We start from the raw sequence: 12,920 nt of genomic DNA on the forward strand, positions 1-12,920 counted from the left end.
GGAAAGATTGTGAGGCACTGGAACAGGCTGCACAGAGAAGCTGGGGATGCTCCATCCCTGGAGGTCTTCAAGAACAGGTTGGATGGGGTTTTGAGCAACCTGGTCTAGCTGAAGGTATCTGTACCCACAGCAAGGGGGCTGGAATCATATCTTCAAGGTACCCTTCTAACCCAAACCATTCTATGATTCTATGATACTGTGGGTTCCTGTGTCCAAGCAGTCTGCAGAGACCCTGCCCTAAACTCACACCATTATTGGCCAATATGCTGCTTTCTGACAAGAATCTTACACCTTGAAAATGTGCCATAAGGCACTACTGGCTGTATGTTCCAACCCCTGAACATGATCAAAACAAAACAGAAGTCCTGTTTCAGCCTTGCAGAGTGGAGTTTTCACAAGTTAGGAAACTCAGAGATAATGCCATGTGGATGCCTCCACACAAGCCTTCTATGCCAGCATCCCTGAATCCCTGAATAATGCAACCACACACAGCATTGCAAAAGTCAGTACAGCCTTTCAGATACTGAAGCAGAATTTCTAAAGTGAAAAAGGCATTCAATACCAAACAAAAGCACATATGTAGTGTGCACCAATATCTCTATTCTGTTATCACTATAAAGCCTGAATAATTTAAAGCCATTGCATTTAACATCAAGAATTCCATACATGCCACTTCTGGGACAGGGTAAGGCCCAAAATGCAGCCACATCATAAAGTCAAGAAAACACATACACCTATGACAGAAACAATAGAGCAAAAGAGAGATTACTCGAAACTACTTTCTGTGACTACCTAGAACTATTTCATCTGTTCAAAAGTGGGCCAGTGAAAGCATTACCTGTGGGGTATTAATTCCACAGCAGAGGAGATATCATCAGCTGTCATCTACTGTAGCTGCAGGCTATGTGCTAATGCCAAAGCACATTAGCAAAACAAGACCTATGAACACTCACAAGTTCTGAAAAAGGGCGAGTGAAATGATGACTTATCGGGCCACTGATGCACAGAAAGCAAGACCCATTCCTCACAAAAGCAGCCATAATAAACAGAGTTCTCACACACTGAGCCGAAGTTTATCATCCAATGGGTAAACCAAAACAAGGGTTTTGTTAGGAGGCCCAACCCAGCGTCCTAATCAAAAAATGACATTGAGGATCATTTTTGTCTTCTCTGCTTCTCAACATTTGCATCACACTTGAAAAAAAGTAAAACTTAATGAGAAAAAGTGACCAAGCTACAGATAAGTAAATTGCTGCCACCAGCACTAGCTATTATCCTATTAGCCCAGATGTTAGGGTACTCACTTAGGGCTCTATTGTGCAAACAAGCACATGAAAGAACATCATGGTTCCCATGTTATACAAACTGTGGAGAGGTTCATGCTTTTCCACTTGCCTGTTGAAATACTGAATACTCACAGCAGGAACTAGAACTCACATGGTTCACCTCCTAGGGCAATACCCTAAACCAATAGCATTAAACACATTTCACTGAAACCTGGGATCAAATATATAAAACAGGAGAATAAAACAGGAGAAGAGAAACTATCAAACACAGATAGTTTATATGAATACTAGGAAAAAACCTCACATAACTTAACCCATCTTGTTACATCACTCCAAATGCCTTTTCTTAGCCAACTTCAGAGCAAGGAAATATAAAAGCAGGATTATCTCATTGGGTAAAGCCTCTTCTTGAGTCATCCCAATCAGCTCAGCAGTCTGAGACCAAGTTTAATAGCCTGCTCATAAAAGGCACTGTTGTCCACAGCTACAAAGACGTGTATGTTACACTGAATTAAAAGTTCCTCATTTATAATTAAACCATGCAGAATTTCAGAACACATTGTCCCAAACAACCTAACTTATGTAGGAAACATTATGCTGCAGAAACTACATCTTCTTGCTTGAGGGTAGCCAAATTAACACCTTCAAAGGAAAAGCTTCAACAACTTCCTATCCAGCCTATACCACAGGAAAGGGCTGAGGTCACAAGTCACAGAACTTCAGCATTGTTTAGGCTGGGAAAGACCCTTAAGATCACCAAATCTAACCATTAATATAACACTGACAAGTCTAGCATAACATAAGCCGATATATCAAAAATAAAAAGTATTTAGAATAAAATTTTATCACATAAAATGAAACCACTATGCAACACTAGCCTTAACAACCAAGTTTTGAGTTAAACATAGTTGAGAATCAACAGACAAGCATAAAAGTTTGTTTTATTTCCTGAATTTGAACATATTACAAGCTAAGTTACCATTATAACTTTAGGTCTAACATTTAATCTCTGAAGACAGGATCTGAAAATTTAACAGAATATTTTTAACACAGTATGACAAACACCTGAAAATACATGAATTACACTAAGGAAACATTCAAGCATGCATTTAAAGACTTAAAAATAATACAGATTATTGACCTACTTGCAGCATATCATCAACCATAGTCAGAATGTACTGAACAGTCTGTTCCTTGGAGATATGAGTCATCAAGTTTATAAATGTTTTAGCACACTAGAAAAATAAGAGACATTAAAATTAATATTAGCAATTGTTTTTGTTCCTTTTGATAATATAAAACAGGATCTTATTAATTCACAGTTAAATCTTACATAAGCATTGAGCATCCCAATACCTTATTCAATTGCAGTAGGAGATGAATACATTTGACATTATCTCACAAAGAAAATTCTCTGTCACATTGGTTACTACCCTTTACAAATTGTTTTATGGCTTTCAAATTAAATAAGTACTTGCTAGTGAAAGTCACCAACATACTTGGTTGCAAGTCAGATTAGAAAAGCCTCCCCCGACAACCTTCTTTTAATGGTAGTGAGATCAAGTAAACTGACAGAACAGCAACTAAGAGCACAAAAACAGTTTCAGCAAATTGAATGGAGGGAGGAAGACAGGTAACTCCCCTATTCACTACTATATAGTAAGAAAAGTAAGTATGTAGAAAAATCTTTGTTCATCTTTGAAGAATGTTACAACTTCAGCAACAGGCTGAAATAGTTACAACATTACTTTTTACACTTCCTCCTCCCCCTTCACCAAATTCAGCTGAACCACAAAGAAAACTGAATGTTGAACTGCTACATTGTAATTATGTAGTGACATAGAAAGTACACCACATATGTTTTTGTTACTATGCAAACTATGATCCATTAGATAACAGTAACACACCACAATTTGGAGAGAAGAGAAATACAAAACCAAAACAAACAGCCTGAAATTAAAGTAGAAAAAATGGCCATAAATGTTTGTGTTTTGAAAGCATCTACTCTTCACCTTCCTCCCTGCCTCTCCCAATCCTCTTGATGTCTGACATTCTGTGCTAGAACCTCAGGCTGAGATTCTACTGATTCAAATATTATTGAAGTGTCTTTGGGCATCCTGCCTGGTCTCCATACAGGCAAAGGGGCAATTCAGTCCTGAATCCGCTCTGTCCAATGCAAAGGTCTCATATCTTACCATGCCTAAAATGATACAAGACACCCATGTCCAAGCGGATCCACCTTAGCAGTCAATGGACTTCATGCTCTAACTAATTATAATTGCTTAGCTAACTAAACAGCAATCTTGCTGGTAGCAGCTGTCATCAATAAACTATAAAGAAAAAAATCTCAAAAAAAAGAAGTGACTCAAGTACAAGTGTGCATGATTAAGTAAACTGGGATGAGGGAAGACTTGAGCTAGTTAGTCCCACAACAGAGTCAAAAGCAGATGATATTTAACAATTATTTAGTAGGTTTTAAAAATAATGAAATAACATCCAACCCATATCTAAGGAAAAATAAAAGAATCACGATAGCAAGCTTTATACTTATTCTGGAACATCTTAACTGTGTGCATACAGTTAACAACAATAAAATAAGAGTAGATTTGAATATTTCCTTCCTCCCCAAAAGAGACTTCATTAAAAGAAAGTTACTTGATTGCCTTCTGTCTGCAACAACTCCTGTTTTTCTTCTGGGTTTCTTTTCTGTTCAAATCGCTGAATAAATTCACAGTCTTCGCCTGAAATCATCTGACCTCTGAAAAACAAAACATTAAACTGTAAGTAACATGAACAGTAAGTTGGAAATAACTGTACTGGGTTCACATGGCAAGGCTCTGTTAGTAGGAGACTGCTTGGGTGACTCCTATGAGGAGACACCAGAAGTGGACCCCGTGTCAGACAGAGCCAGTTCCAGCCAGCTCCAGGACAGACCCACCACTGACCCAACCCAAGCCACTCAGTAATGACAGCAGCACCTCTGTGATAACATATTTAAGGAGTAAAAACTGCTGTGCAACAGCAGCCATGAGACAGGACCGAAAACATGTGGAAGAAACAACTCTGCTGACTGCCAGACCAGTGCACAAGGAGGAAGAGGAGGTGATCCATGTGCCAGAGCACAGATTCTCCTGCAGCCTGTGGTGGAGACCATGATGAGGCAGCTGTGCCCCTGCAGCCCATGGAGGTCCGAGGTGGAGCAGAGATCCACCTGCAGCCCATGGGGGTCCGAGGTGGAGCAGAGATCCACCTGCAGTCCATGGAGGACACCCATGCTGGAGCAGGCAGATGTGCCTTACAGGAAACTGCAGTCCATGCAGGTTTTCTTGCAGGATTGTGACCTCAAGGGCCTGGAGCAATACATCCCTGGAAGACTCGAATGTGCAAAAAGGATCCATGCTGGATAAGTGAATGACCATAACCCATGAGTAGGACTCCTCAGGATGGAGCAGGGGAAGAGTGTAAGAAGGAAGGAGCAGCAGAGATTGAGTATTATAAAATGGCCACAGCTTCCATACCCCACTTGCCTACATCACTCAAAGCAAGGAGGCAGACAAGCTGAAGCCTGAGAAGAAGGGAGGGGGTAGGAGGTGGTTCTTAGATTTTTTTTCCTATTTTTCATTAACCTACTCCATTTAATTAGCAATAAACTAATTTAATTTCACCAAGTAGAGCCTGTTTTGCCCATGACAGTAAGTGGTCAGTGATCTCTGTCCTCACACTTCAGCCCCAGAGCTTTTTGTCATGTTTTTTCCCCTGTTCTTTTGATGGAGCAAGTGTGTCCTGTCTTGATGGACACCTAGTGACCTGTCAATGTCAACTTTGTTTCCTTCATCTTGAGCTATCACAGAATCATAAAATGGTTTGGTTTGGAAGCAACTTTGAAGAGCACAATCCAGCCTCTGGGCAACCTGTTCCACTGCCTCACCAACCTTACAGTTAAGAATTTCTTCTTACATCTAATCTAAACCTTCCCTGTTTCAGTTTAAAACCATTGCCCATTGTTCTGTCACTATATGCCTCTACAAAAAGTCTCTCTCCCTCCTTTTCATAAGCCCTGTTGAGGTACTGGAAGGTCTCTCCAAAATCTTCTCTTCTCCAGGCTAAACAACTCTAACTCTCTCAGCCTGTTCTTGCAGGAGATGTGTTCCAGCCTTCTGACCATCTTGGTGGTCCTGCTCCAACAGGTACATATCTTTGTTGTGCGGAGGACCCCAGAGCTGGATGCAGCATTTCAGGCAGGGTCTTGTGAGGGCAGAGTAGAGGAGATACAGTATCAACCATATCACTTTACCAATGCTGTAGCCCACAACAATGTAATGGGCTCCTTCCTGCAAAGGGTCTCATGTAAAAAAATTAAAAACTTATAATGGAATAATCTCTCAAAAGTCTTCCCTATGCATCGCCTCTGAACAGCATTCTCCAAATAATTTTTAAACTTCCAGGGCCTGAATGCAAAGTCAGTGATAAGAACTGAATTACACACAGCTAGCATGTTATGTCAAAATCATAATACATAACATGAGTAACAGTCTAATCCAACCAAGAAAGAAGTGCTGAAAAACAAAATTATTTCTCACTTTAAGTTTGCTGTAAGCACTGAAGAAAACTGTAAGAAGAACAGAGATCATGGTTCCAAATTTATTTTTAGCTTTCACTAATCCCATCTTGAGTTTAAAAACTGATATGCACGCAAGTTCCTCTAAACACATAGCAAGGGGGCCTGATATAGTGAACTGTTGTGGACACCTATAAGATAACAGATGTCTACTTAATCTTCTCTGCAACTTAATATTCAAGCGGTTACTGCCATCATCAGTGCTATTTCAGAAAGCTGTAGACTCAGCTGAAGAGTCAGACAGACTTGCAGAACACTACTGGGGTTTTTTATAATACAAAACTTCACACCACAAGAAATAAAAAAACTTGTCAAAATAGCAGAGTCAGGTACTCTTCAGGTAAGAAAAGTAATTTTAAATCAAGTAGTCCTGAAAATATCCAAGATTTTAATAGGTGACTACCTTTACTAGGCAATACCAAGAGGGCTTCAGGAAAGAAGAATCATGCACAGTCACAGGGGATGAAAGCATTAGACACTCCTGCTTCAGTTATTTCCAAGACTCATCTCCTCTTAATATTTCCACTGAATGAAACGCCTCTTCCACTTTGCAAAGCTATGTAGCATGGACTCTTCACCCATCTTTTCCATAGTCAAGGTCAGTTTTCAGATGTTCCATGACTAGAGATTACACTAAAATCATTGCAAACTTTGCAGGAAGTGTTCACGTTTTTTTTACCCAACTGGCTTACCTGGATTCTTGAAACAGAAAAGTAAGACCTACAATGTGTTCTTTTTTTTCCTCTCACTTAAATGATTGTCTTGAGTATGGCCTCATCACAGAGCCATCTTTTATCTATTCACTATTCAAGCAAAGAACATAAGTAGTCCAGCGCCGTGTGTGCTACTCCTATATTCCAGCTGCTTTTTTACAGATATCCTCATATGCACTGAAGAAAGACAATCAAGATTTACTAGAGGGAAGATTCCTAAAGCCAGTGGTAGGGTAACCCTTGACCAACTTCTGCAAAAACTTGAATAATTATAGATGAATCATATGTGAATGGCCGGTGATGACCATGCTGCTACCACGCCTTTTAGACTGACCTACGTTCTTTCTTGCCTATTAAGGGTGGATTTAAATAGTTATAGAAAGAGGTGGATAATTCATCTGCCACAAATACTGAATTTAAAGATCCATAACTAGAAGCCTCTTTTGTTCCAAATAATGCTCACCAAGCCTTGAGTCCCCTTACAATGGACTCATGGATCATACTGATACAAAAGTAACCAGATAAGCTGCTTGTTTATAAGAATATTGCCGTTTACAAAACACTTCAGAGATGAGCTAAGACGAATCCTTAATTTTCAGCTTTAATGCTGGAGAAAGCCTCAGCCCACGAAGACAGATATTTCTTTACAGTCAAGCTATTAGAAGAGGTCTGCCAGCTGCAAAGGAAAAAAGCTTTCAAGCTTTTGCTTTTATCCTACATTAGGCCGCAGGAAACAAAGAAAAAAAGATGTGGGGATTGATATTGCTGTTAAAGGAAAAAAAAAGACATTAAAGTTTATTCTTTATCGCTTTGTTAGTGCCATTCAAAAATACATCTTCCAACCCATACAAAACATTACAAGGGATCTGACAGCTTTTTAAACAAGCTGTTAATATTTTATCAATGAACTCATACATCTGATTAATAGTTTTAGTAATTTCAAATGCATCTATTTCCATTCATCTCATTTTAAAACTGAAATGACTGATTATACAGTAAACCTTAAACTGGGGTTGGGGGGTGTTTAAGAAAAACCAACCATAAATCATGAGAAAGTGCAGAACAGCCTCAGACTGAGACAGCTGATACTGAGTCCCATGATGCTATTACACATTTTCCTCACCCCCTCTTCAAAGCAACAGAAATTTCACAGCACCTTTTAGCAAACAAGCAACCAAAGCCTCCCTCCATCCCTCTTCCTAGCAGCCATTTAACTTGTTATTTTCCAGGATGTGTCTACAGTCTATTGCCAAGATAGAAGTCACTTTGAGCTTCAGCTGTGTCCTGGTTTCAGCTGGAATAGATAATATTCTTCCCAGCAGCTGGTACAGTTCTGTGTTGCAGATCTAGTATGAACCCTTTATTATTTTTTCTTATTTTTTTCCTCTTCTTTTTCTGTTCCATTAAAGTCTCTTTATCTCCACATGTGAATTTCCCCCTTTTTCTTTTCCTCCTGTCTGAGTCTATCAGGTTTAGGACAGGAGCCCTGTAAGCACCTTTCAAGGCTCTGCTCCTCTGTTCCTGGGATACCAAGAGCTGCCTTTGAGAGCACTTGCTAGAGGAGACAAAACTGAAACTCAAGGATTCAGAAAGCATGAATTTGCAAGACCACCACTTTTAAAGCCACCTGATCACTCAATATGACTCAGAATCTTGTGATTCCTTCTTTCAATTGTGCATTTCCTCCATCAACTCTGGTTCCTTTTTTTTTTACTTTTTTGTTTGGATGATTTAGCAAAAGACACTCTGAAGGTTAGGGTATTTTTGTTTGGTTTTTACTTTGTTTTGGGTTTTTTATATTAAAAAATTGACTATATATGCAGCAAATATGAAACTTATATGAATCCATCATATCAAGGCATAATTTCTTTTATCCAAGTATCTACAGTACTTTGCATGTACCTAGAGACACTAAATTTATCCAATTGCTCAACAGTTTTAGCACTACAAAATTAAAACAGTAAAACAGACTGAATGTACTCTACAAGACTCAACCAGATTTGAGGAAAAAAAAAAAACAAACCGCTAAACAAAACAGAAGAAACCTCCCCACATTCTACAAATTAGGAAACTCCTATGTTCCCTCTAAGACAAGACTGACTTTTAAAGTCTGAGATATTTAACCTGCTTTAGAAGGTTCTTCCACCCCCAGGAAAATAGAACAGATATTTTAGCATCAGAATTCACAAACATGCATGTGAAGTATTTGAAAACACACAGGAAGCTACATACAAATTAGCCATCAAGTAACTCATCTGATTAAATATAATGTACTATCAAATGCAGTGTGTCTAGAAAACCTACAGTGCAGTAAGGTGCAAGCTAAACTCTGAAACAAGTTCAATTTTCCACAGAACTCATTTACTATCCTATGAAAGCAAACCCAAACCTGCTTCAAGCAAGCCAACACACCCTCCCCTGGCATTCTGACACTCTGAGGCAAATGCTGAAAGCAACCACACAGAGCAAAACAGCAAATGCCTTTTTAACTCAAGGAGGGCACCCACACCTCTGAACTGCAACCAGCCTCAAGATCCAAAGGCAGCAAAGTCCATACAGAACTAAAGCTTCCACAGGCAGACCTACACATCACCTTCCACTGCCACAAGCTTTGTTACTTTCTTCTCCCGCCTACACGGACCTCAGCTGGAATCCAACGTAAAGAAAGGATACATTTTAGCACCAGAAAATAAATTCTCTTTTTCCACAGCCTGGTTTTGTAAGGAGCAGTGAACACACAAGCAGGCTGGCAATACAGACAATTATCGTATCTAAAGTATACAGAAAAAACATCAAAAGTCAGCAGTTGTGTGTTAGTGTAGTTTGATATTTAGTTTATAGTTACAACCTTCAGAGATGGAATAAACACTGTGTCAGTTAATCTTTAGCTTGAACTGACTCTGTAAAGTCAGGCTACTGAAGTCTGACCAGCTACAAGTAAGCCATTTTACTTTTGCACTGAAGAACAGAGAGAGGAAAAAAGAACTTCAGAATGCCCTTCTGTGTGACCCTAAGCCCAGTGCTGTTGCAAGTGATGCAATCTTCAAAGCACCTTTATACACACACAACTGCCACAGGCAGAGGAGGAAAAACACCTCATCAGAATTTCTTGTGAAATTCTTTGACTTCAACTATCTAAGTACTATCTACAGTTTCTACAATTACACAACTACTGCCTCTAGCTTAAGAAGCAAAAGTCATGTCACACCTGAGCTGATGTGTTAACTTGGGGAAAACAAAAATATTTCCTTTAATTTAAAAACATCTGATGAGCTGAAGTAATTCCTTCATATATACTTATATGCAAATTTACCACAGTAAGTGCACAATCAGAACAAGGAGCTCAACAGAAAGAGAACTGTCAGTTCTCAAGCACCCCATTTTCCTTCTCCACAAACCAGACCAAAACAAACCACTCTGACCTGCCTCTAACAGCTGCACCAAAGAAAGTACTTTCTAATCATTTAATAATGTACTTCATTCCAGAAATGAATCAATATAACTGCACTAACTGACTTTCCAAGAAATCCCTTAAAGCTCAGCCTCAAAGACACCATCACATCCAAACCTGTCTATTGTAAAAAAGGACATGTCCAAATCAAGATATGAGTTTATTTCCTTTGGAAGCACCAAAGGTTCTGCTGATGTTTTTCAATAAGTCATTATAAGGAAACTCCTCAGCCAAAAAAGAAGTTATCTTCAAGAAGCTCCACAATCCCTCTGGCACCATTTAAGTCAATCCTTGAAGCCAACTTAGCCAGACAGCCAGGCTTTGTTTCTCAGTAGATACAAGACACAAATATTACATTTATTTCAGAGCAATAATAAAGAGGACACACTGTTATTGACACACAAAGGACACCAAGCATCAAAAAGTCTCACTCATCCTCTCATAGGATCATAAACAATAGCCAGATGCACTACAATAGCCTCCAAAACCTAGCTAATTCCAAGAGAGGAAATAACTAGTTTATTCTTCCTTCATAGATTCCAGAACAAAACCAAGTCAAATTCTACAGGTAAAATCCAAAAAGGAACCCTGCCCACTGGTCAAAAGAAGTTATATAAAAATTTGCTGCCAGATTCACAAACTAAACTCCCCACTTCACAAACTGCACCAGAGAAAGAGAATTCCAAGAATAAATTAAAATTACTAACAGCAGAGCACATAGCCAAACAAATAATACTACACAAATTCAACTCCTTGTCAAATAGAACCATCTCCTATACCAACAAAAGTAACCAATTTTTCTCACCAGCCCTATAGAAACACCAGAGAAGCAGTGAAAGGATCTTGTTCATTTCCATGAACAGTGAACAACTGTACTCCCACTTTCACCCCAAGTAACTGCAAATGAGCTGTTCACTGCCACTAGGACAGCACAGGAACAGCTGTCCAGGTGTCCTTGGGACACACTTCCTATCAGACAGATAAAAGGGTACACAGTAACAGCAAAAGCCACTTAGATTGTTTAAGAAGTGCTTGGGAGCTGCCACTGCCAGGTTACCACCCCAACCTTTCTCTTTTGCCTGCAAAGCCACTGAGTACCACACTCAACCAGGAACTGATCCATCTTAAGAATAGCCTAGCAAAAAAAAAGTTCTCAGAAGATCAGTTCCTTTATGCACATCTATCATGTAGATATACAATCACATAGAAAAGAATAATACAATTCCATGAATGGCATAAGCAAGTCTGAAATACACAGGACAGAGCAAAGCAGGTAGTCATTAGTAAGATTCCACTGGGTTAGCATTTCTCAGCTTACATGAGTACAGTTTTGCAAGGTTATTGCAAATATGACATATTTACATATACCACAGCAATCTGAAAAAAAAACCCTATTTTTTAAAGTGGTATAATGTTGATAATCAGAAAGCATCATCAGTATGGTATGTATCTCTACAATCATGAAGATTTCTTCCACTTTAGTTACGAAGTAATTAACTATAAAGCAATTTGCTATTATAAACAGTAATTTACACTTTGTATAAATATTTCTCATACCTACCTGTCACAAGGAACAGGCTGCAAGAATGTTTCATTTCCCTTCAGAGTACAGAGGACTAGTGAAAGTCTGTTTCTTCTCCCCATTTCCTACCTCATCCATAAAACTTTTCCTCAGCTTGTCTCTACATCCTCTCAGGACAATACTCCTCTTGCTTCTCCTGGTGCCATCACATCCATGCAAAAGGAAACTCTGAGCTTGCCTGGAACAGCAGCACAGCTCTCCCCAGACTGAAGTATTTGTTTCAGTCTACTCCCCAATTTACTTGCTTAAGTTGTCCTCCAGAATTAATGTTCCTTTACTTAAGGTACAGCTTCTTTTCCTGGACGACCACTCTAGCTTTGCTAGTACAATTTGCATTCCCACAAAAAGCACTTCAGCAATAGACATACCATACTTACACTTAACACAGTTATTACTGTAAACACTTCTTAATTCAGCAGTCACCCAATAAGGCTGAAATTGAGACTGTTGTTTGAATTATCAGGGAAAAAAAACAGTTTTACCAAACATCTGTGCAAACCTATACCATTTGCTATTACAACATTCAGCTGATAAAGTAGAGTTCCCCTTCTGGTAGTAAGTCATAAGAAAATTTTCCACAGCCACTTCCATTTAACGTAGACTTTTTCCAACTACGTCCATGCAGACAGAACATTCTTCACTGCAACATAATGCTCCACTGGAGCCTAAAATATCAAAAAGTCTAACAGTTAAAGGGGGAAAAGAATGGAAATGTTTTACTCACTGGAGATATGACTGCCAGTTTACTTTGTTTGCCCGAACTTCAGCAGCTTTGGCAGCAATGATGTTTGTTGGGACAGCAGCATCTACAGCACCTCGGATATCCATCTTGACTGATAATTAAAGTGTGCCTAGAAATGCAAACCAGATTTGAGACCTCTCATAAACAGCAGAGCATTTGTCCAATATTTTAAAGAAATGAAAAATCTGTTTCCAGGTGCCCCATTCCTTAACACTGTACTAGTTAGTTTCTGAAAAAAATCTAAGCTTCATAAAGTACTTAAAACATGGCTTATCAGAAACAAACAAAAATAAGCCATACCTACACTCAACTGTAGCCAATCAAAAGTTTACTAAAATAAAAGACACAGACCACTACTAAAAAACTCCCAGACTTGTGATCCTTGAACAATGAAATCAAGTTACTTGAATTAAGGTGGCTCTTCTGCAAGTATGAAAGCAAACCCAAACCAGATAAGAGAACCTGTCTTCTTTCCAAATCTTCTTTCCATGGTTAAAATTCAGTGCATGTCCTCCCCACCCCCACACA

The 12,920-nt window shown here is 39.0% G+C and overlaps 1 protein-coding gene across 1 annotated transcript in view; it reads right to left on the bottom strand.

The window, feature by feature from the left end:
* ATP6V1H (ATPase H+ transporting V1 subunit H) overlaps positions 1 to 12,506 on the bottom strand; it is a 46,400-nt gene extending 33,894 nt beyond the window's left edge. The window contains exons 1-3 of the mRNA XM_005418313.3: positions 12,375 to 12,506; positions 3,942 to 4,044; positions 2,432 to 2,521 (exon numbers count right to left, since the gene is read on the bottom strand). Of these exons, the coding sequence (XP_005418370.1) occupies positions 2,432 to 2,521; positions 3,942 to 4,044; positions 12,375 to 12,478 (297 nt within the window). The 5' untranslated portion in view covers positions 12,479 to 12,506. The remainder of the gene's footprint in view (positions 1 to 2,431; positions 2,522 to 3,941; positions 4,045 to 12,374) is intronic.
* Positions 12,507 to 12,920: the final 414 nt, after the last annotated feature.

This window comes from Geospiza fortis, unplaced genomic scaffold, assembly GCF_000277835.1.
Source record: "Geospiza fortis unplaced genomic scaffold, GeoFor_1.0 scaffold53, whole genome shotgun sequence".
Taxonomy (NCBI): domain Eukaryota; kingdom Metazoa; phylum Chordata; class Aves; order Passeriformes; family Thraupidae; genus Geospiza; species Geospiza fortis.